This window comes from Melospiza melodia, chromosome 12 (assembly GCF_035770615.1).
Source record: "Melospiza melodia melodia isolate bMelMel2 chromosome 12, bMelMel2.pri, whole genome shotgun sequence".
NCBI lineage: Eukaryota > Metazoa > Chordata > Aves > Passeriformes > Passerellidae > Melospiza > Melospiza melodia.
In genome coordinates this window covers 16099775-16125020 of record NC_086205.1, presented here as the reverse complement: position 1 = coordinate 16125020, position 25246 = coordinate 16099775, and the positions used below count along the sequence as shown (strand labels likewise).

The 25246-nt window shown below is 37.9% G+C and overlaps 1 protein-coding gene across 17 annotated transcripts in view; it reads left to right on the top strand.

Moving 5' to 3' along the window:
* Positions 1-25246, top strand: part of DLG1 (discs large MAGUK scaffold protein 1) — a 140547-nt gene that overhangs the window by 48366 nt on the left and 66935 nt on the right. For 12 of the 17 annotated variants that reach the window (XM_063166966.1, XM_063166957.1, XM_063166956.1 and 9 more), the window contains one exon: positions 2538-2702. In XM_063166966.1, coding sequence (XP_063023036.1) covers positions 2538-2702 — 165 coding nt within the window. Of the gene's footprint in view, positions 1-2537; positions 2703-15303; positions 15557-25246 lie in introns of those variants that run through there. The other 5 variants (XM_063166968.1, XM_063166969.1, XM_063166964.1 and 2 more) reach the window with 5 other exon arrangements.

Sequence of the window (25246 nt, the reverse complement as noted above, 5' to 3'; positions counted from 1 at the left end):
AGAAGGGAGGGAGTTTGAAATATCTCCTTTTAAAAATACAGACAAGAGACTAGGAAGACTAAAGTGAATCTCTTAGAAAGGTTTCCTAAAACTTTTCTGTGCTTTTCCTGTGAACGAGTGTTCTCTGTTTTGATAAATGGTGCTATAAAATGTCCAGAAAATCCTTGTTTTTCCTGCATATTGTTGCAGATAACTTTGTACTTTTTTTTTTTGTCTAACTTTAGTAGGCCTGAGCATTGAAGCAAGGATGTTGTGGGCCTGAAAAATTATTTCACTGTGGTGAATTGGGTTCATTTCTGAGTTTCATCTCACCAAAACTAGCACTGATTTATTAAAGTAAATGGATTTTTCAGTAGTTTACACCAGTGTCCATAGAGTTTGGTGACATTTCAAAACTTATTTCAAAACTCATCTTCAGTTTATCCTGAAGATACCCTTTTAACTATGTTGCATCAGAAAAGAAATGTTTTAAATTAATTTTGACACACCTGTATTATGCAACAGAATCTTTTGGGGCAGTGTCTCTGTCAGAAGTATGTGTTAAATGTTTTTACCACAACATTTTTTTCATTTTTAATTAAAATAATGAAATACTGATCTATTAAAACTTTACATGCACTATTATATTATAAGCATTGATACACTCTATAATGTAAACATAGCATCTGTTAGTGAAATCTAGAGCCTGTTTACATTCAGTCATGTTCAAGTATCTGTTTCAAATAGTACCTGTTTCTAATAAATATGTCTGGCTTCAGGAAAAAAGCAAGATAATTCTGTGCTTTGTCTAAAGATATTAACTGTTCTCTAAAGGAAATGAGTTTTGATTAACTTGTGACTATTTGACTAATTAGTGTGTTCAGGGTTTTTGTGTGAATGTTGTGGGTGCCCTGGCCCCCACAGTAAAACTGGAATGATCCACATCTAGTTTCTATAGGATCTTGTCTGAGATGAAAGTGGATTTAGTTTCCAGATCAAATAATTTTCCTGTATTTCAAAGAAATCAAAGCTCAAGGTCTGCTAGGGATATTTTGAATCACAAGCACAGCCTTCATTAGTGGAGCAGGCTGCTTTAAGCTCACTGAAGTCCTACATTCTCTGATGCTTCAAGACATTTTCTCTGCTTCTTGGAGCTCTAATGTTTATTTTCTCTAATTGCCAGTGTGGTCTAATTTATACTCTGGTAACGTACCCTTGCATTTTTGGCCAACACTTTGTTTAAATTATAATTCTTCCCTGTTTCCAGTGTTTAATATGGCTGCTCTGGAGAGCTAATGTCAATTGCTTTCACGGTTTTATTTTGATAAGTGAAAAACAAGTCAGTCTCAGAAAAAAAGATGAATGGCAGCAGTCTGAGGCTGAGCAATCCAGCATCTCACTGCTGCAGGGAAAGGAAAGAAAAAGAACTTTTATCTTCCAGTAGTAGTGAGCTATTAAGTTAATAATAATCATAAAGTTAATAATCTCATAAATCCTCTCTGGTAAAAATTTGAAAAACAAGGGCTTTTTGAGTAACCATTGCAATTTTTCTCATCTGTCAGACTTCACTCTCTCTCCTTTGGTACATCCAGCTGAGGAGGAGGTCTGAAAGTTTTTGGAGTTGGTTCTTGTGGTAACAGAAGTTGTAATGCTCTTGCTTTCTTCTTAGGAGTTATTTCTCATGGAAGAAGTGGGTCTTGTGCTTCTCTGCTAATTAGTATTTTTAGAGAAAATACACTTGAATTGCTTCTACTTTACAGTTGGCTTAAGAATTTGTTAAGGAGCTGATAACTGATAGATCATTTCAAGCACTTTCTTTGTACTTTATCCCGTATATCTTAACTTTGTAATGTTGTAGGTGTTTCTGATGGTGGGAATGGATCTTTGTGGTAACCTGAAATAGAAATTGCATGTAACTCTCAAGAGGGTTAGAAGTTATGCACTGTCAGATACTGCCTTGCTGTAGTGTTCCTGTGCTTACAGACAAATTGGTTACTTGCAGTTATCTACTGGGTTATGATATATAAAAGAATTACCAGGAGAATGTCTATTTTGACTTAGGCTGTAGTATGTAGATCTTGGAATTTTGTTTAGAAGAAACCCTAAGGAAATATCTTCTATCCTAAATATGCTTCAATAACAGGAATAACTTTTTCCAAGATTAAAATGAGTATGTGTTTAGAAAGTTTTTCTGTACCTTTAATAATATGACATGCTTTCCCTATAAACTATTAATAACTATTTATGTACTTGGGAATATAGTAATGTGTGAAAGTGAATGTGCTTAGAAAATGTTGGGATGTTTCTTATGGACACAGTAAACCCTGCTGGGGTTTAGGTAGCTTTATAATAATCCCAGGTGGGACTAAAAGGGCTGGAACATTTTTGGATAGGACCAGTTTTAAAATAAAAATGCTAATTAAAATTTTTATTTATAGATTTTATTGCTTTGAAGTCAGCAAGGTCAGAAAAACAACTATTTCTGTCTGACTTAGGTTTTCTGGATTCTTTTCTCATTTCTATGGTGGCCTAATCTTTTCCTATATTTTTTTTTTCAGAAATACCGCTATCAGGATGAAGACACACCCCCACAGGAGCACAGCTCTCCCCACATTGCCAATGAGGTGACAGGTCCAGAGCTGGTTCATGTATCAGAGAAGAATCTGTCCCAGATTGAGAATGTCCATGGATTTGTTTCCCATTCTCATATTTCACCAGTAAAGGTAGGCATTTTTAAATAGTCAACTGTTTTGGAATACTCCTCAGGTATTTAATTTTGTGGGACAAAAAAATGCACATAAAAAACCTCTTTCTATTTTTTATGGAGCTGGTCAATTAAATGCATGGTAGTAAAATGCCCAGAAATCAACTAAAGGTAACTTAAGATTTTGGATGTAGCTTTGAGGGGCACTGAAGTTTGGGCTGTCAGTTTCATTTTGGATTTTCAGTCAGAAACCTGTGGAGTCAATTCTGACTTTGTTTCTAGTAAATATTTTAATTGAGGATCTGTGTGCAATATGTCATAAGCCAGGTGCCTTATATGTCTCTGGAGTTTTTCAGCATGCAGCACCATTATTTTGCAAGATTGCTTCAGTAGCGTGAAGACAGATTTCAAGATTTAGACAACAAACTGAGTGTGAGGTTTGGGAGTGGGTAACAACAGGCAGTTTAATTTACTGTGTTAGTACATAGACATAGCTCAATCATGTTCTGAATAGCACAGGTTTTTTTGTGTGTCAGACTAAATGCTGTTTTCTATAATATCTCTGAGTCTTTGTGGCTGGTTTTGAGGGAAAGTGGAGAAATTATTTGATATTGGGTAACGTTTGTGCTTTAGAGTGATGAGATGGGCTTATGTTGTGGTAGGCTTACAGCTTGGTACTTTTAGCATGAATTGTCTCTGTGCTGTAGTGTCCTTTGCAGCTGCAAAGAACAAACACTCTTACATGAGAGCAGCCCTGGGGAGAAGGACTTGGGGGTGCTGCTGGATGAGAGGCTGGACATCACCCAACAATGTGCACTCATAGCCTGGAAAGCCAAACATGCTCTGGGCTGCATCCAAAACAGAGTGGGCAACAGGGGAGGGAGGGACAGAGGGGATTCTGCAGCTCTGCTCTGCTCTGCTGAGACCCCACCCTCAGTGCTGCATCCAGCTCTGGGATGGGTCCCTGACAAAAGAAGGACATGAACCTGTTGGAGCAGGCCCAGAGGAGGGCACAAAAATGATCACAATGCTGGAGCACCTCTCCAGTGAAGACAGGCTGAGAGAGTTGGGGCTGCTCATCCTGGAGAGCAGAAGGTCTCCTATGGAGACTTTAGAGCCCCATAAAGCAGCTGCAGAAAAGCTGGAGAGGGAGTTTTGGCAAGTAGTAGCAGGACAAGATGGGGAATGGCTTCAAACTGAAAGAGGGTGGATTTAGATTAGGTATTATAAGAAATTCTTTCCTATGAGTGATGAGGCCCTGGCACAGGCTGCCCAGAGAAGGGGTGGCTGCCCCATCCCTGGAAGTGTTCAAGGCCAGGTTGGATGGGGCTTTGAGCAACCTGGTCTAGTGCCGGGTCTCTGAGCCTGTGGCAGGGAGTTTGATCTAGATGATCTTTAGGGACCCTTCAACCCAACCATTCTATGATATTTTAAGAAAAAATGTTTTAACCTTATATTTCCATTTTTTCAATTATGAAGAAAAACTTAGTTGAATCTTTATCATTGACTTGTAAGGATTCTGTAGAAGAGCCAACTGTAGTGTGTGAGTGCATTTAGTAATTGTTTTCCAGCTTTTCTAACAGTTTTAAATGTACATGATGGTATTGAGCCAGTGATTTTTACTTATATCTCCACAATGAACTCTCAGTATTTTTCCATAGTCTTCAGCTAGGCAAGCTGAATTCTTGAAGCCCTAATGAATAACCTTTTAGAAGTGGGCTATATTGCCCTCTGAAGAGCCTTCTGAGAATACTCATGTGACAAAGCTTTCATTTTTAGGAAAGGCTAGAACTTCAAATATTTCTTGCTTATGGAGTTAGATACACAGTAACACACTTTCACGTGTCTAATTCCCTGAATTTATTGATGTTCAGAAAGCAATGAAACACCTTTTAAGTGCAACCATTAGAAATAAATAAAAGTCCTCTTTCTCTGGGGACTTAAGGTCAACTCTGTTTATTCAGAAGCTTTCCTAATTCCTAGAGTAGTTAGTCTTGCCTTTTAGAAAGCATAAGGGGACCAAAAAGGCAAAGAGGGGAGCTCTAAAACTGGAAGAAAGAAAACTATTTTTGAAATAGAGTTAGGCAGAGTTAAGTTACAAGGTATGGTTAGACCTTTCCAAAATACTGTGTCTTAGGTCTCTGAGGATGATTACTATTATGTGTCTCACATTGGTAAATGCTGGGAAATCATCACTCAGTAGGGAAGAATGTTCATAAGGGAACTATTACCACTCAGTTTGTATTACCGTTTTTAGGATGTATCTGATTGTTTTCAGGTAACTCTTCTCTGTTAATTTCAAAGCAATGTATGGTAAATTGAAATTTTTCAAAGCTTTGTTCATCCTGAAAACTGATGGGGTGGGTGTTCCAGGTTTCAGTTTTTTTACCATCATTTTGTATAATTTTGAATGCTGATGCTAATTGACTGCTGACTTGCTTCTCTCCTGAAGAAAAAACCCAAGGTTGCTGTTGTATTATTAGCATAGCTGGTCTGCTCTCCTTTTGGTCTGATGATCTGCCAGGTTTTCATAGTTTTAGCACAGCTTGTGCTGAAGATCAATTTAGCAACAACAGCTCTGATTTAAGAGTGCTTTGTGTGATTTATTTGGTAGGTTGGCTTGGTGCACTGTGCAAGGACCAGGTCTTGGCTGATGTACAAGGGCTCAATCAGCTTTCTTGAATAGTTCATTGATTAAGGAAACTGAACATAATAGAGAATGTTGTGTTTATGACATGAATAAAATAATAAGAGGAGTTTGTTTTCTGTTTTAAATATAAATGTTAAATGCACTTAAAATTTCAAATACAGGTAGTAGTTTGAAGAAATCAGTGGTTTGATGATTATGATTTATTTATTATGTTGCTTTATAAAGAATGTTGCAGAGGCCAGTAGAATTGGATTTTGAGGAATACCTTCTGTTATAGCAAGCTCTCTTGAGTATGGAGCAAGTATATAAAAGAACAGAAGAACAGAATTTTGTTCTTGAGAGAAGCTTTCAAATACCCTAGGACTTCAAATAGCTTTTATAACTTGCTTGAACAGGTGGATGCTATTTCAAAGAGTAGTTTTGAATGACCAAAAATACAACTATGTATCCCAAATTTTTAGATGAGTATGTGATTGCTATTTATCAGATATTAAATATTTTGGTCAATGAAGGTGATTTATCTTCTTGACAGGGGAATGGGCTACCTCAGATTCAGACTGGATTAAAATATTGTATGTTTGCAACAAGCATAAAATAAGAGAGACAAGCTGTACTGATTTAAAGTTTAAGTGAGGCTTACAGGTTTTGTTTTTTTAGAGTGGAGCTTTGTCAGTTTCAGAAGAAACGTTTACTTCCTGTGTGTCAAGTAACAAAAAAGTGAACTTGGCCCGGGAGATTGTGTGTCCTGTGTTCTCTAGTACTGTGTGAAATGGAACGCTGATGCTGTAAAAAAGCTTTGAAAAAAGTATTTAATGGTAGAGAATCATGAATGAAATCCTTCACAAATATTCTGTCGCAAAGCTTTTGAAGGATCCGTTCAGGTGGGTCGGCAGCTGGTACCGGCACTTGCTCGGTGAGGGGTTCCCAGATTGCCGTGGGCGGTGCCGGTTCCGGTTGCCGCGCTCTGCACAGCGGCCGCGAGGGGGCGCTGCTGCCCCGGCTCTGCCGCGCCGGCAGCCCGCGTTCCGCGCGGTACCGCGAGGAGCGACCGGCTTGGAGTTCAAACACAACGATGTGAACAGCTCCCAGCCACTGAGAGCTGTCACAGACCGGGTATGGGACCGGCGGGGAGGGACCGGCCCCGCGGAGCGACCGGCTTGGAGTTCAAACACAACGATGTGAACAGCTCCCAGCCACTGAGAGCTGTCACAGACCGGGTATGGGACCGGCGGGGAGGGACCGGCTTGGAGTTCAAACACAACGATGTGAACAGCTCCCAGCCACTGAGAGCTGTCACAGACCGGGTATGGGACCAAGCAAGCCTTTAAACTGTGGAGTGGAAGCTGAGGTTTTCTATCAAGGAAAACGCTTTGAATAACAGGTTATTACAGGGCTACAAAGTAGTGGGTCATGGTGCAATAAGACAAAAAAAATCAGTAATCTTTATTTAGAGCAATCTGGACACGACAGATTATTTATCTCCTATATATGATTGTAGTATGGTAATTCAGTATTTAAGTGTAGAGCCTGATTGGGGCTTCCATATACTTCTGTAATATGTTTGTGTTTTGTGTGTTGGTATTTTGGGCTAATCTATCACTGTTAATGCAGAAGCTCTAAAAGAAACATGTAATAATTTGTAAGCTACTAAATACATCTTGTACTGGAAAAAATACCATGACTAGCATGATAAATCTTTATCTTGCTCTGAAATAAATTCTTAATATTGCAATATTTGATGCATTTCCATTTTATCTATAATTCCCATTTGCAATTTGTGCAAGTTCTTAAAAACTTTACAAAGTAGTTGATAAGTTTATAAATGATATTATCATGTGGCTGCATATGGTAACAGGAAGCTAGACTTTCTGGTTGAGAAACATTTCTGCTGTTCTTGTTCCTTTAATCAAATCTTTTTCAATGATCTATCTCTGGAGATTTTTGCCATAGCACCAATCTTCCAAGGGTATGGGGAAAATGCCTGCACCTGGTTTGTTCCTTTCATGTGTCACAGATAGGGACAGCTGATCAGAAATGTTTTAGTTGGAACATTGTACTGGCTTTAGTCTAGTGAGAGGCCTAAAATTACTTATTCATGCTACACACGAATATTTTAATTACTGACTGAATTGTGCATCTGTAAGGAGCTAAAGACATTCTACTGGTTGAATATTTGGTATCTCTATAACAGCTTTGTGCAATCATCAGTGGAGTAGCAGAACACTCTAGGAATTGTGAGAAGTAGGTTTGGGTTGGTGGGGGAACTCTTTAACTTGTAGTTCCATAATCGTAGACTCCTGTCTGTATTTCATGCAGCTCAGTTGGCCACTTCCCTGTCCTCACATGTTCCCAGGATTGGTCATCCCTGTGCAGGGATTGCTGGGGATGGGCAGTGCAGGGATTGCCCTTCCCATTGCTGGCTGCCTGTTCTCCTCCTGCACAGACCTGTCAGTCTGGCTGGGGCTGTTGTGTTCTGCTACAGCACTTGTGCTTCAGGTGATGCAGTAAAAATCCCACTTCCCTTTACCAAAGGGAACATGTGTATTAATGTTGTTTATCCATTTAAAGCACTTGGAGGACTCTTTTGTGGTTACATAAACTTATGTCAGTGAATAAAACTATGACTTCATAAAATTATGACATTAAATGCAAATGAGTTACTGTTTTTCTGTCTCTGAACAATGAAATGCTTCAAACTGAGGTGAAATGCTGTTTCCCATTGAATAAAAGATTGAAGTTTTACCCCCAAATTCTAACCAAAGGAGTCTTTTTGCCCAGGGAATACCCTTGAGGCAGTAGCTGTGCCCAGTGCCAGTGCCCCTGTGCTTTATCTCTGCTTACCCCTTGCAGTGTCAGATCTGGGAGAAAATACTCAGGCTCAGTTTGCATTAGAGTGCAAGTAGTCTTTTGTTAGAATAAAAGCAGTAAGACAGATTTTACCTTCTTTGGCTCTGTGAACCTCTGTTGGAGCCTGTGGTGGTGTATTGAGCAGGGAAGGATCACTCTACACCTTCACAGTTCACTGCTGAGAGAGGCAGGAGGTTAGTTGGGTGTTTTGTCTGACCTAGTCTGAGTGCCTGTAGGGTGACAAGTATGTCCTTCAGCCTTTCCTCTGCTCCTGCTTAGAAGCAGCAGCTTGTGGTTTTGTGCCCCATATCCTGAGCTTTGTCAAGTGGACACACAGTTTGAAAAAAAAGTCTTAGCAGTGTGTCAGCAGTACCCAAACCTTTGCCAAGACAGGTTTGGTAATCCTAGCACAGCAGTTCTGCTGACTGCATGCACTGTCTGTGAAATAAATATCCTGTGCCCACTCGGTGTATGCCTGCTTTTTTCACATGTTTAGTCATCTTTGGAAAAGTATTTCCAGGACCTAATGGTATTTAAGCTTAATGGTTTTAAATTAACCCTGATTTGAAACTGCTTATCTATTAGTGCTGCAGTGCTGTGTAATAGCCCACTTACCCTGACTGTGGTATCACAGCAATGAGATATGGCAAGGTGGTGCTTGTTCTTAAAATAGCTTCCAGGAGGGAGAGGAGAAATTGGAACTTGCTCTCATTTCTGTACTGCCACAACATGGTGAAACTGTTCTGAAGAGCAGAATCAATGAGCATGTGGTGAAATGAGAGATGAGAAAGCAATGAATACATTGCAAAGACAATTTCTGCTGCACAAATCCCTTAAAGCATGGGCTTAAAGATCATCTTATTGATGTAGGTTTCTAGGTTTCCTTAGATGTACACAATGGATGCACTCAAAAAAAGATTGTGGAGAAACTTAAGCTGTCATGAAATAAGAAAAAATTATTCTGGGATTTAGTTGTTAAAAAAACTAAAGCAAACAAAAATTCTCCACCAAAACCAAACCAACAACAGAATGAAAGTAAAGGGAAAGGAGAAAGATTGCTAATCATGGATGGAGGTTACCAGAAGGATCTTGAAAGGACCTGTGTTCTCATTGCATCATCTAAGAGGAATAAGAGCTCAGAGTTATAACAGATTAATGGAATAATCATCTCAGTACTCAATTTACAGTCAAAAAGGCAAATGGAATACAAGGAATAATCAGTGAAGCAAATGGGAATAAAACTGCATTATCTTATCACTCCAGAAATCTTCACCATTCATTATCTTGATTAAGAAGGCAAATTTAGGTACTCAAAGAAGAACAACAAGAATGGTCAGAGATAGAGGGCAGCTGCTGTGGAATGAAGAATGAACTAGTTTGACCCCTCCATTTGGTAAAGAGTTGACTCAGGAGATACCAACGAAACTACAGTCAGTAATGCTGAGTCTCTAAAATGATGAACATGACTAGGGAATGGTTATTTCAGAAATGAAAATTTGTATTCAGAACTATAAATTAGCAGGTGATAGTTGTTTTATAGCCTGTAAACACAGTGATCTACAGTCAGCCTCTGACTTTGAAATAATCTTTCAACTGCTGGTAGTCTTTTGGTTCCTAGCTATACCGTCCAAGGCATCACAGCGTACATTGCTTGTTTCTTCAATTGCAAACAAGCACCTTTATTTAACTCCTTCCCATGAAGCTGTATGGAAATAGCTCTTATATAAATATGCATATTTACACATCCTTCCTTCAATGATAACAATCTCCTTTCCACATGCACCCAAATCTTGTGCTGATAATATTGATAGGTTCCCTTCTCTTTATCTCCTAGTGTATCTTCTCTCCACTCACTTCTGTTTTCTCAAGTGCTTCCCCAGAAGTCTTTTAGAGCATGTGGAGCTGCTGTTAAAGCAGCCTTCTCTGCTAATTGGGAATTTTTCTGCTCTCAGGAAGGCCGATGGTCTTTATGATTTGAACCATGTGGGTTCAGGGTTAGCCAACAGTCAAAGTAATTTTAACTTCATCTTTACCCCAATAGATTTTCTTGTCCTGCTCCAGTCTGAGCAGGTAGGGGAGGTTAACCTGATGATGAAGACACTGTTTCCATTTAGAAATCAAAGATCAGTTGACATGTAATTTGCAAGTTGGGCTATGATTGTGAAAAGGTTGCAATCTGTTACTTTTTTCTAAATTGAGAACTTTGTAAAGCTTTGCCATCTTCAGCAGAAAGTCAGTGCTTCTGGTGTTAGGAACATACATAGAATGCTGGGAATCATAAAGAAAAACTTGAAGATACTCTCAGGCATACTTATTTTTAGACGAGTATCATACTCCGGTGGTCACACTTGAGAGGAGCTATTGCGCAGTCTTTAATTAAAATGCATTACTCAAGTTCTTGATAGGTTACTGATTTTAAACTCCTGTAATTGAAGAATGTGGAAATACATGCAAAGGTGTCAGTTGGTGTTTTATAGGAAGAAGCAGTGGACCAAATCTGCCTGGTTCTCTGTAAGGATTTGCTCAATAAATTCTTGTCAACAGAGACAAGAAAGAAAAACTGTAACAGATGGACTGTGGATTAATCTAAACATTAGAACAACCTCCAATACAGTAATCAACATCAAGTCGTCCTAGAAAGAGGTTGCACTGTTTTCACCCGAGATTTTCCTGGGCTCTCGGTGCAGTTGGGTTCATTTTGATGACTGAAGCAAACCTAAGGAGACTTGCATTAAACACAAGATGTTTTTGTCAGTCTGGCGTGCCAAAAAGATGGGCAGGAGGTTCATGAGCAGGGTGCGGAAGACCAGGCAGTTTAATCTGCCCAGATTGGTAGGTTGTCTGAGGTGTATTGTGAGTAATAAGGTAATGATCTTTTATATTAAATATTTATACTAAAATAGCTCATTATAGAATAATTGTGCTGGGATATTTACTTATAAGTTGGTTTCAGCAATAAGATATGTACTTTTTATTGATTATGTAAATGCCATTTGGTCAAGAACTATCCTTCAGTCCTATCTGAACTAAAAATTAAGATAGACTTTATGGCATCTCTTAGCAAAAGGGGTTAACATTTTTTTTTCTCCACAGTATTTGTGTCCTGAACTCCTGGGCTTTGGTTTAGAATATTGCATTTACTTTTTTACGAGACTTAGATTCATGCCAGTAAAAGTTTGTTAAATCTAGAATTCTGACAACTGTAAGAAAGAAACATTAGTTTGTTTCTAAATTTTCAATATTGGTTTTGCTCCCATGCCTGAAGAGCTTAAGTTGCGTAGCCTTATGTTTGAATATCCAAGTTCTGAACATTTCCTTTGCCTCTGTTTTTGGTCAAAACCTAACTGATATTGGAAATAAGTCCCTGCCATTGTTTTAGGTGACCCTTGAATTTTCTCTGTTAAGACAATCAGGTTTTTTTGCTTTAGGGTCTGTGCTTATTTTAGCCAATGCTCTGTTTAACCATATGGTAGTAAAACTAATATAAGACACTTTTCAAATGCTTCAGGGGGACTGTTGGCTTTTGTTTAGAAAGGGTAATTGAGATACAACTGCTCTTTCTGTTCACAAACAATTTTTGTTGCTGTGCCTTTTTAATTTTAGGTATGCATTCTGCTTGTACAGTTATGCTCAGGGAACCTTTATCTGAGAGATTAAAATACAGCATTATGTCATGTTTTGACTTGTCTCAGAAAGCTCATAATACCAATTTGCTTGGATATAAAGTCAGAGGAATTCTAGTCCAAGTATTTGATGTCGAATTTTACATTTAGTAACCACTGTGATTACTGTATCTTGCAACAACACAAATAACATTACTCTGCAGCCTCTACAAATGCAGACGAATTTTGCAGTAAATTTCTTAACCTGTAGAGATATGAGTACCGATGTAGAAATCTTTAATTATGTGCTATTTTGTTTTGGGGCAGGAACCTTTTCAAATCTGCAAATTCTCAATTCTTGCCTAACAGTAAATAGTATTTTTTGTTTTGTTTTAGTGTGTGGTGTTTTTTATTTTAGTCCCATCAGTTCAATATCCAGAATATGAAAAAGGGGTCCTTTTGGAAGTCCTTTTAGGAAGTCCTTTAGGATGGAAGTCCTTTTAGGACTTCCTGCAGTTTCCTGATGAGCCTCCCTATTCTGCCTTTTGACTCTGGAGGCAATCATTCACAGATGCAATTCCAGCTGTGACATCTGTGTTGATGATTTTCCTTTCTCTGGATATTGCCTCTTCTGTGCAAATAGAACTTTTCCCAGTTTCTACTTGTAGGTTTGACCCTCTGTTGAAATGCTCTTCGACTGGAATGAACCTTTGTTTTTACAACCTCCCACTGTTTTTTCAACTCTACAAGTGACCATTCTTCTAATCTGGACTCCTTTGTGCTATCCTGGTTTTGTGCCATCTGTAGAGCTGTGCTTTGCCTTTATCTTCAGGTTGCTTTGTAGCACATAAAAATCAGGGTTTTTCTCATCACCACAGTACCAGCTCCTTCTGCAAATAACTGCAACTGTATCTGCTTAGGCGTCAGCAGATCTTGCTCGATATCATTGCATCCATATGGAGTGTAGGTGACACAGATTGCTGCCTTGCATCACCAGCAAGATTGCATAACCTCTTCCTTAAGAACTTTTCTGGATTTCTCTCTCAATTGAAATTAAATCATCATTGCTTCACTTTCAGGAAGCTTTTTGTCCATGTGATGCGTTCCTGAAGTGCTGATTTCTAAAATCACTTTGTAATTGATGCCGTATTGGATTGTTGGCTGTGTGGGAATCAGCCTTGAAATAAACTGCCTTAAAACATAGCAGACCTCTTTTATCTTCAGACAGATTGATATAACAGTAAAAAAAAATAGCTGCTTGTTACATTTCTTGTCCATATATTGTGGTGTTTACTTCCAGAATTTTGCACAATATTGTTCTATGTGACTTCGTTTGGAGCCTATGGGGACAAACAGAGAGAAAAATTAATTCTTGAAGAAGTTCTTTTGAATGTTGGACACATTCTTGTTCTCTAGGCTATCTAATAAACTGTATAGCAGTGTTGACATTCAAGGCCATATGTAGAAAAAGATAGAAAATATTTTCACCTTACTCTTTGTAAAAGGACTTGATACTCAGAGCATATAATTTGTACCTTATTCCAAACACCTTCAGTCATAGCCAGGGATTAATCAATTTCTCTGCTAATAAATTCATAGCATTTTCCAGGCTAGGTATGTTTTTTGTGTCTGGAAAAAGGTAGAGCTCAGGAAGTGCTGCAGTCTTCCTGTGAAAAAATTCCCATTATGAGAAGCTTGTCCATTTGAAAAGTCCTATCTACTGTAGCTCAGGCATTTCTCAACCTCCATTATCTACCTTGTGCTCATAGCTTTAAGGACACTGCACAAGTCAGATCCAGTTTTATATGACTTACAGTGATAAGCCATTGTATTTTATAAATATTAATAAAGTCTGTCTGAAAGGTGTGCTCAGAATATTGGCCTGTGCTGTGTTATTGAGCTGTACTAGTGACTAGAAGTAAATGGTGCATTGATCTTGCTACGACACATTTCAATTAATGTACTTCTTATTTCTGCTTGCAATGGAGGCCTGCAGGAAAAAAAACTGTAACTCAGAATAGGATAGCTGTCAGTAAGAATTTGTTAAACAGCAGATTATGTTGCATCCCAAGAAGTATGTGAAGGAATTTAGTAATTCCACTAAAATGCACATCATGGAGCAGTGAATTTTTAGAATTATGTGGCTGTAAGTTGTGGCTGTGTTGTAAGGAATTTTTCTGCCTTTGTTTGTCATATGAAGACTTCTCTTCCTGTTAAAAATGTTTGCCCTGGTGCTGTGATCATGACTGTAGAAATATACCACAAATTGTTTGGATAACTTTCCAGAGATGAGCTGCTACTGAAAGCTTCACATTTAACTGATTTCCAAAATAATCTCTCTGATGTGAGCTGGAGGATTTTTTTAAAATAGTTTGCTACAAAAATTTGAATGGTGAGTTCTGTAAGATAACTTGAGTTCCATATAATCTTTTAGCTAATTATTCTGAATACTTTGTTTTTTGCTACAATGAAAGCAGAGAAAACCTTTAACAGTAATACTTGTCATGTACATGGGAGATCAAAATAATCTTACTGAAAAGTCATTAGTGAATAATAAGAATTTTTTGGGTTTGAATTATTCTTGTGCTTTTGAGAAGGAATGTTGAGTCAGAAATATATATATTTATTGTTTTCATAATATGCTTACAGCAGGCACAGAAATTTGGGCTAAGGTGTTATGAATGTTACACATTATTCACAGAATAAGAACAGTGTGGACTCTGTTTAATCTTAGTCTCTGATTTTCTTGAGGATTAAACAAACCCGAAACCACAGTAGAACAACTTCACCAGGAATCCTCTGATCTACAACACAAAATGATTGTTTTCTGGCACTATGATTCACTCCCTCTATAGTTTTATGCACAAAAGAACAGGGGAAAACAAGAAGAAATTGGCAAATAGTTGTTTCTTAAATATTTGTTTTGAACATGGGGTTAAAGTAATTTTGCTCTGTGGAATGTTTTCATAAAGACAGAATCAGTAAAAAGTGCAGCTCTGCTCTATATTCCCTGTTTTGTTTGCTTCAGGTTCATAATTTATGCAGGCAAGGAAGTGAAAAGATGCTATTGGATATTTCTACAGGCAGTGATTGAAACTTGGTTATTTTTGATCTGTGCTTTCTCCACCCAGTAGCTGTTATCATCCACCACCATCCTCATAGCTGTGAATTTGTAACGTTGTACTGTACCTGCTACCCAGTTTCCCTTGAATATCTGTTGGCAGCTAGGAAGAGAAAGCAAGGCTTTCATCCTGTGCGTTCCGAAAAGGAAAAATAAGGAAAACCTTTGCTTGCTGCCTTTTTTTTTTTTTTTTTAAATCGCTCGAGATTATACTCATCATCGTAATCACAGGTAGAGAGGAATGTAAGAGGTAGAAATCCTTGGAGGAAAAGCAAGCAAGCAATCAGCTAGCAAGAATTTTGTTTTCCTGCTTTGTAAACGATGCTGCTGTAATTCTATCTGCATTTTTTTTTTTTTCTTGCTCATTCACCACTCAGCAGCTGGTAGGGAATTAAGACTGCCTGGCAACCACCTGCAGAGCTGCAGAGATGAATTACATTTTCGGAAATAACACGCTGCTCTATTCTCGCGCCAGTCGAGGCAGCGCTGGCTCCAGCCACAGCTCGGTAGGCCCCAAGCAGAAGCAGTGGGCAAAGAAAGGCTCCTCAGAGGAGCTGCGGGCTGAGCCTTCCCGCTGGCAGCAGATTGTGGCATTTTTCACTCGCAGACATGGCTTCATTGACTGCATTTCTGTCGCTGCCAGCTCCTCCCAGGTAATGTGCCACATGTTCGAGTGATTGTGTCTGCATGTTTTCTGCTTGCTTGCTAGTCAGAAAGAGCAATTATTTATATATGCATGATTTCATATAATCTCTTATTTATGGATGGCGTTTTCTGTCTGCTTTCATTTTCATATTTTAAAGAGCTCTGTAATTTCTAGCATTAAAGCATGAAAATGAAAACACTAAATGAGGTCTGGTTTTTATTTATTTTCCAAGTGATGAGCCTCCAGCAATTTTAAATATGAGATATCCTAATGAAACAGTGAAATATTGAAAACGTAGTTTGCATTCTGCTGCTTGGCTCTGGAGGGCAATAACGTAGTTAAGAAATATCAATTCCATAGCTCTAGTAAGATGTCAAATCAAACAGACTATGTATTTAACGGTTAAGAAATTTTAAAATAATTTAAAACCTTAACTCTAGGTAACACAACAAATTCAATTCTGTAGCAGCTTTCTAGGTTTTTTTTGGCTGCTAATAATACACAGATGAAGGAACGTCTCCCTTACATACAGGGTGTACATTCAATAGTGCAGTCTGTAAGAGAAACACGACATTTTTCAACTTCGCTGTCCATCTGCTCTATGTGATGTTTGTGTTAATCATCCTTCAAAGTCAGGTAGAAGCAAGCAAGCTAAATTTTAATTGTGTAGCTTTTGAATAACTTCTTAAGATTGACACTGAGAAAAGTTTAAACTTATTGGCACTAGAAAATTAGTATCTCTTGGGAAAATATGACTAAGACTTATGGAACAATGCTGAAATGTCAGAATTATTTAAACATGGGAGATTAGGTTTGTTTTGCTGCTGTCAAGTGAAATTCATCATTAGTCAAGATGTCTTGAATGATTTAACCTGAAATACTACAAAAACTTAGAAAAGAAGGAAAAATTTGCTATCTTCAGACACTGCAATTTTATTAGGATAATTTCTGTTAGTAGTTCAAAGATGGCACTTCCTCTGAAGTCTGCTTATTATTACCTGGTTTTTTTGCCTATGAATTTGGAGTAAACAATGAAGAGGAGAGCTTAGAGGAGAATTTTGACTTTCTTGTTGACTTCCACATCTTTTACATGATGTGGAAGTTGGATCCTGTAGTTTCTCTAATGGGTCATTATACAACTCCAAGTGATGCAATAGGTAGACATAATAGCTTTTAAATACTGGGTTTTTTAAAAGTAAAAATATATAGTATTAACCTTCTGAATAAAAATTATAGTTGCTCTCATTTGTTTAAAGCTTGAAGAAATAATATTGGAATGTGTGAAGCTTGCAATTGGACTGACTAGTCAGGCCTCAAAGCTGCTCCTAAATAAAATACGGAATACCCTCTGCTTTGAGTGAGGGTTGGACCAGGTAAAGTTCCTGAGATCCCTTCAATCCAAAGCCATGATTCTGTGAATATCACAGTGTTTGTTCTGTTTTTCTGCTATGGAAAAGATTCCTTACCTCTGGGAAAGCCTGTCAGATATTTTCATAGCTTTGACAGTTCTTCATTAAAAATAACGGCTTATACATGTTCATAGCCAGAAGGAGGGGAAAAAGCATAAAATATTTTGAAGTGGTTGTTAAAAAAACCTTAATGAGCATATTCAGAAGTCATGCACTAAAAACATAAGATCTTGTTGAAGCCACTTCCTCTGGAAGGATGCTGTACTGTGCTTGCACCTTATCCACCCATTGCAGCTGTTCTAGCCTCAGGAGAGAAAAAGGCACTTGGAGATTGTTCACTGTGGTGCAGTTTTGTTTTTCAGTTCTCTTCAGTTTGTGTTCTGTGTTGTAGCATTCTGAACATTTTGTTACCTTTTATTCATTCATTTGAGATATATCCCAATCATTTGAATGTAGTCACATTTGCAGAGTCCAAATAAGAATTAGATGTGAAGTGCTTCTCTAGCCTGGCCTTTAGAAATTCTTTGTGTGATCATGGGCTTTATCAAGTCTTATTGTTGTGACATCATGATTTTCAACAGGTACAAAATCATTTGGTGGTTTTTAAAGTAGCTGTCTCCTGCTTCCCCTGTGCATCTGCTACCAAGCCCCCAGTTTCAGCTGTCCCTTCATTTCCTTGGCTTTCTTGGATGGCATTAATTGGTCATACTAGCTTAGTTCCCTCCATCTCCAGTGAAAGGGAAATGACTCCAGAGATGGGACACACCTGTCCTCCTCTGGGACCTGCTTGGGTCACCCTGCCCCAGCAAGGTGGTAAGAGGACTTTGGATTTTTGTATCCTAAAGAAGCAAGGCTGAAGGTGATGGATATGATGGCACTGCTTTTTGCTGTAGTTATCCCTTGGTTTATGCCCAAAAGAGTGCACACATGCCCAAGTGCATGGTGCCCAGCTAACCTCACCAGACTTCTTTACGAGTCCTGGAAGCAGATTTAACATGCTCAGGAATTCAAGGCCTTTATTGTTTCTTCCTGCTCATTCCCTGTGATGTTGTGTTAGTAACTGAAATAGAAGAAGTAAGGAATTTCATTAGGAGCTGATATATCAATTTTTGTCAGCAAATTTTTAAATGTCTTAAATAAAAGCCAAAACTGTGGTGTAAAATGGAAGGTAACAGTAAAACCAAGCATTGTACTGTCACAAGGGTGAATAACTGCGCCATGAGCTTAGTAAATACACCATTATGCAAATGACAAATACTGAGTAATTTAAAGTGCTGTCCTAACAAGAGATATGCCCAGGGCATCAAGGATGATACGGGTATCAAGATCACTGCTTTTCTCTGAAGTTCTTCCAGAGCTCTGAAAAGCCCCTATTCTTGTCAGTCAATCCAGCTCTCATGTCTCAGAAAGCATTTTAACTGTTGGTATTTGGCTCATGGTGTGCTGCAAATGCAGAATGATTTGTCTGAATTCCACATGTCATTAAACTGGTTCTAACAGCAATCACTGATGCTTTTCTTAGCATGTAACTGAGCATACACTTGCAGCATGTGATACTGAAAAATTCTTTAGCTCCTTGAATATCCTGTGCTCATTTTTACTTCTATTTTCTAGGACATATTTTAGGAAATATGAAAAGGATCAGGACAAAAAAATTGTCCTAAATCCACTTAGCCATTTCAAAAACTTAATTTTAAATTTCAGAGCTTATCAACTGCTTTTGTGAGTTGCTTGAACCCAGTAATTTCTTGATTTAGTTTATCTTCCTTTTAAGTTCTTGATAAGAGTTTTACTGTGTGATTAGTCCTAGACTATTGCTCTCAGAGTTGGAGTATTATGGACATAGTTCTAGCATGTACAAAATGCTATGTTTAATCACAAACAACATAGAGGTGTTGTAAGGCAGTTAAGAAGATAATGATTTTAAAAAAAGTCAGGTCTCTACCCTAATCCCTCTTTTACTATATGTCTTGAAAAACTGATTTCTTAGGGCAATATTTATTATCCTTCCTGTATTTTGTTATATATTGAAGTATTTATATATTGTTGCTGCTAAGATTGTGATGAATGCAGGAGAAAGCAGCTTTAAATAGTTTGTGGTTTGGGTGATTTTCTCTATAACAATACACCTTCTGAAACTGAAGCGTGAGTTTAATTTTACCAAGTTTCCTTCCTATTCTTGATTTTAAGCTATGTAAAATCACACGACTGTAAAACATGAGTTTATTTTGCAAATTAGTTCTGCCACTGGTTGCATTTTCTGTAAGATGGCATTGTAGCAGTGATAAAAGCAGTATGAATTTATTCTGCAAGAGGAATGCATTAATTGTTCCAGTCAATAGGCCAAAAAGCAGGAAGTTCTTGGTGGTTTAACCAAAGCATCAAAGGACTTTCTCTGGAACCTTTGGTTCATTTTGTAAACATTTTCCGTGTACAGTAGAGATGAAAACTTCTCAAGACTGAAATTTTCTTGACATTTGAGAGATAGGCAATTTTAAAATCAAAATAGTATCAATAAATGTTAGGAATATCTGGCATGACCCATGTAAAGCCATGTAGCCTTTGTCAGCATCCTGCTGTTCCCTGCAGTGGGCAGTGGTCCCCTGTGCTGAGGTCAGGCCTGTGCAGTGCTGGGGCTCTGTGTGTCCCCCCAAGCCCTGTGTGTGCCTGCAGTGCTGGCATGTGCACGTTTACCTCAGCTAATCACCTGCAGCAGGCAGTGCTGATAAGAGCTGAGGGAGTGGTGATAAGAACCGAGCTGTGCTCCAGCTACCTGCAGGCGCTGCTTCCTGCCAGAGGGGTTCACCTTCCCCTTCTCTTTCCTGGTCTCTCACGGCTCTGTCTCACTCAGAGTTGGTAACATAACTTATTAATATTTCTGTTGCGTTGTATCTCAAGAAAGTTACTTTTTCCAGAATGAGTCAGAAATCTGGTAAACAAAGAAAGAGACACCAATTTTTTTGCCTTTGGAATTCTGGTGCTGCTACTACTGGGGCTTTCTGCCTGCACTGTGCTCGAGAGTCTGAATCTTCAGGCAAGGCAGACACTGGGTCCCCTCTTAATCCATTGTCTTCAGCTAATAACTCAGGTGGACTTACAAGGTCTTGCTGTATGAAGCCCAGTGCATGGAAGCCTGTGAAAAAGGTAGGACTCTTTAAGGCTGTTATATAACTTTCCTAATTTATTTTATATTGTGATAGTTGTCCTCACAGTTGAGGCTTGTATTGATTGACAAAGTGTTTTGAAAGTCAAATACAGGCCAGTCTGTCTTTCACCAGCTGTCAGCTTACTGAACAGCTCTAGCATGGCTCCTGTAGTATAACATTTCTGTTTTGCTCCCAAAGCTGCTGTACATGTTTCAGTTAATACAATTATTAGCTAAATTACTGTCTGACAGAACCACTGAATCTAAAGTGAAAATCATCTTCTTCCTGTTCTTCTATTTTGGTCCACAACATCAAGAGCACTTTCAATTATGATTAAGATGGGCAGGATATTTCCTTTACTTTGAAGACTATACAACAGAAGCTTCTTAGATGTTTTTAGAGACCATGACCTTGTCTTTTAGAATGCTCTCTGCATCCATGTTTGGGAGCTGACATGGTATCCTGTTGTGCAATTTAAGACTTCTAGTTTAGACCCAGCTCAGAGTCCTGGTCAAATGTTGTGTCCACAGCATTTCTGAGATTTATAGTAACTCAAGGAGAGAAATTGTTTTGTTAAAAAAGAGAAATTGAAATCAGTATGTGCACACCAGTTATGCAGTATCTTTTGAGAAAGATTTGGTTCTTTTTCCCAGAACCTCTGCTGGGGCCACTGCTTTTATCTGTTTTCCAAAGCAAAGAAAGAATTTAAATTTCTCCTGATAATTAACAATTACTTTAAAAAATTTTCAGTGAAACATTTAGGCTCCTGAAGTCCCTTATTTTTTTCCTTTTTTAACATGGGCATGATAGCCTGAATGAAGAATGTATCCATCACTCCTCTCCCTGGGAGAGAATTCAAACTAATTTCAACATGCTGCTGATTATTAAACTTCAAGCATAATCCTACCGTGAAGCATTTCCAGACAGTTCAATTTTGAATTACTCTGACAGATCCACAAAAGATGACAATGCAAGGAAAGCATCAATCTCCTGATGTACAATTGAAATGAAGTGCCTCATTCTTGTTTATTGGTATAACCACATAATTCACATTTTGCTTATCATGTAATGGCTCTGTAGCAGAGGGGTCCCAGTGGATGCTTCCTTTAAAGCTGTTACTGAAACGTCATTCCAAATTTATTTGAAATGAAGATTGCACAGTTCTATAGATGATTTCAAGAACACTACAGGTTTCTCCAGTTGGAATTTAGGAGAAATCCTTCTGATCAGTTGGCACTGTTTCTCCATTTCATTCCTTACAGAATGGATAGGAGCACTCCTGTTCCACAGCAAAGCCTGATAACCTTGTGCCATCTGTCATGGAAGCTCAGAAAATGTTATACAGAGGCCAAATTTAGTACTGAGACTTGACAACTTGTTAATACCACACCACCTAGCGAGGCGTCCCTGAATCCTTTTGAGGATCTGCTTTTTCTCGTCTTTCCCAAAATAGCTTTAGCAGCAGTCAATTCTGTACAGGTCAAAATTAATTACATCAATGTTCTCTCTAAAAGTAGTTTGTAATGAAAAAAATAGAAAAATATTGCCTAATCTTTGATATACTCAGCTGCAATATCTTTTAAACTATACTTTTGTTTACTTGGGGTCATGAACAGACCTCTTAAGTGGCCACCTCTTGTGAGTTTTCCAGGAACTGCTTGGACTCCAAGACAAACCAATAATGCTTCCTGACTCTCCTGAGCCACAGCAGTTTTCTTGTACCTCATTAAGGTTTGCCAACATTACCTGCTGGAAACTGCTGCTCCTCAAGTTGTTAAAGTTCTAATCCCCATTTGACCAGCCTGGCCATCTGACCACATGATGGTTCATTCCCTAAGAAACTCAAAGAAGCCCAAACTGGTGCAATTCTGACACTTGCCTTTTGAAAGACCTAAGGCCCCTTCCATGTACTAGGTTTTTGTGGCTGCACACACAAGGTTCAATATCAAAAGAGCACATTTAGAAGGACTAAAAGAATCCTCTGAAAGTAGTGCAAGGATTCCCTTCTGTCTGTCTTGTATGATTAAAAAAAAATCCCCTGCCACCAACCAAAGCACTTCTGGACATGTTTTTGTTTGGTATTCCTCAGGGTGTCTCTGTGGCATTTATTGCTGTTCCATGTGACTTGTTGTCAGTATTGAATTTCATCTCATTGCCTATAACTCACTTGTCTAATACATCAGCCTTGCTCTACGCCTTGTTTCTGTTGTGCATTTGCTGCCCTTCTCTTTTTGTTGGTGTTTAACTGCACATTAGGATGTAGTTGAGCTGACGTGTTCTCCAGACACATAACAGACACTTATGACTCATTTTGTCTCTTGTAAGCTGATCTTGGCATTTATGAATTTTCAGTCTGTTGCTCTATTAAAGTGTTTCCTTTGTATATTCTTGTCCTTTGCAACAGTCTTTTTGGAAATGATACATTTAAGCAATTATTTCCTTAAAATCAGATCTCCTTTTGCATACTTTTCATAAGAAAAAAAAAAAAAAGACAAAGTCAGGACAAAATAGTTTAAGGTATACCAGAACACTGGTAAAATAGAATTGCTTATTAATTTTTTTCATGCCCTTGTAATCAGCTTAAGTTTTGGGTTGGTTTGTAAGTTGCCAACATTTTTTTAGCTGTATGGAAGTTAGTATATTATTGTTGTTATTGGAGACTAGTATCTATGCAGCTCTGTCTTCTAAATAGGACTTCAGACATTTTATGGGATGCAGGTATAATGCAGGGTTTTCATTGATGATGGAATCTTCACTTTCTTCCCACTGCTTTGTGTGGTACTTCCTGGAAACTGCTGTACCATGGGAATGTGTTGGATGGGTCTGCTGACTTCTGGTCTTCTATTCTCTTTATCAGGGCTGCCTCACAGTGTGTGTATTTGCTTATTTAAAATTGTTTCTCTAAGACTGATGCCTTCAGAAGTCAGTTGAGGAGCCTGTGCTCCATTGCTCCCAGGTAGTGATGTTTGCCTTTCATAACAAAGTAGGGAGGGGAGTAAAGATTGCTTGTGCTGCTGGGGTACAGTTCTACTTCAAAGCAAATTTATTTTACTAAGTAAATAGTACTTGTTTTCCTTAGGTAACTAACTGTATCTGAATACCCAGTGTGATGTAGCAGGTGAGAAGGGAGTCAGCTTTCCCATTGGAGAGAGAAGGAACTCTGGATTCTCTCTGTAGTGTGTAAGGGTAATCAGTCTGAAATCATGATAAGTGATTGGAGTGTTCAGAAAAGTGTTCTATAACTGTAGATGATATTCAGGAGCACCTGCTTTATAATGAAAACTCAAGAACCTCTGCTTAGTTCATCTGAAGGAAAGTCAGGAGATGATATGGTCACAGACTATAAATATGTGGGGATTGATTTCAGAAACTAGAAGCTTGTTTATTTAGTAGAAAAAGGCATCTGTATTCCAAGTCAGAGAGGAAACTTAATTTTAAAGATTTTAAAGATTGGCACTAATATAATAAGCATTTTGGAAGCTTAGTAGGACATGATGTAGTTGAAAAATCAGGGTAATAAATTAGAATTTCCTATGTAAAAAGTATAATGACAAATTTTCTACTTGAGATTGTCAAAATACATCACAATCTCTGATCCATCATCTAATATAATATCTTTAAAGTGCTCCTTGAAAGCTGTAAACTGCTTGAAAGCAATTTATATATTTTTTTAAATCCCCCTTTTATTGCACTTCTTTGCTACTGCTTTTAATTTCCCATTTAAATCTGTAATTTAAAAAGATGAATGCAGGGAAAATTCTCTGTACAGAATTCTGTGTACAGAAAAGCTTTTTAGACATGCAGCACATTAAGCCTCGTTACAGAGCAGCGCTTGTAATTAGATGCTAAATTAAGTGCTATGCAAAGTGACCATGGAATACTGCTGATGAAGGTGGTGATAGTACAGACCTAAAATCATGTTCCCAGATAGTGTGGAATGCCAAAGTTGATGCCTGTCTCCAAGTAGCAAACTAGCTAGGCCAGTCCCAGCTTTGAACTCAGAATATTTCCTATTACTCATTTTACTGTACGAAAAATTAAATTCAGGTGCCAATAGAACTTAGATTAATGTGTTAAGAGGGAGAAATTAGATTAATGTGTTAAGAGGGACACATAATCAATAGGAGATGACATTTATGCAGGATTTCTGATGAATCTTGTATTTAATTTGTCTGAATTGTCTGTTATGTTCTGTGTGCCCCTTTTGTTTAAACAGTCTTAGTTACTAGAACAAAAATTTTGAAGAGGCACATACAATTCTCTTTTAAAAAGGAGCAAAGCTGTACTTTGTTAGGCTGCACCCAAGCAGTCTGATTTCCTTATTGTATGAACTTTGGGAAATTCTCTATTATTACAAAATAATTAACAGGTAGAGAGATAAACAGGTATTCTTAAGTCAGTTTCTTTTTGTAATGAAAAAATAAGGACTTGCAGATCTTCCAAACATATTTGAAAACAGAGACCATATAGATCAAAATCTACATGGGAACATGTGGTCATCAGAATGTTTTTATAATTACAGAAGTCTTCGAAAACTATGGTTCTTGCATCAAAGTCTGTTAAAATTAATGGTGCCATGAGATAAAAGGGATATGATAGGCTACAAATGAAGTATTTCAATTCCAGAAAGAGACTTTGGAGTTATCACTGATGATTATATGAGAATGTCACCTTGGTACCATGCAGTAATGAAAAGGGTAAATAAAGTGTTGGGTATTATTAAAGAAGTACTAGCAAATAACATAGAGCATGATTTGAGTATATTCATAATTCTAATTTTGGGGGGATTCTGTTTTCCTTGTCTTAGAAAGGATATAGCATAAGTAAAAAGGAAAAGAATAACAAAGCATCCAGAGGAATAATCTAGTTATCTATAAGGATAGATAACTTAAACCAGAAGAAAAAGCATGAGGGGAAATATGTTAAAGACATAAAATGAAAATGAAGTTAAGAGGATTGCCAGCTAGAAATTCTGCAACTGATATCTAATTTTAAATCTGTCCAGTAACATTTCTTTGGAAGTTGTGAAAGGCACTGACACAAAACACTGTGGACAAAATGCTATTTTTGAAGGCTCAAAAAGAAAATTACTTAAAAGCAGAGTTAAATGGATTTGCAAAGAGCAGGTGGCACAGAGCTGTT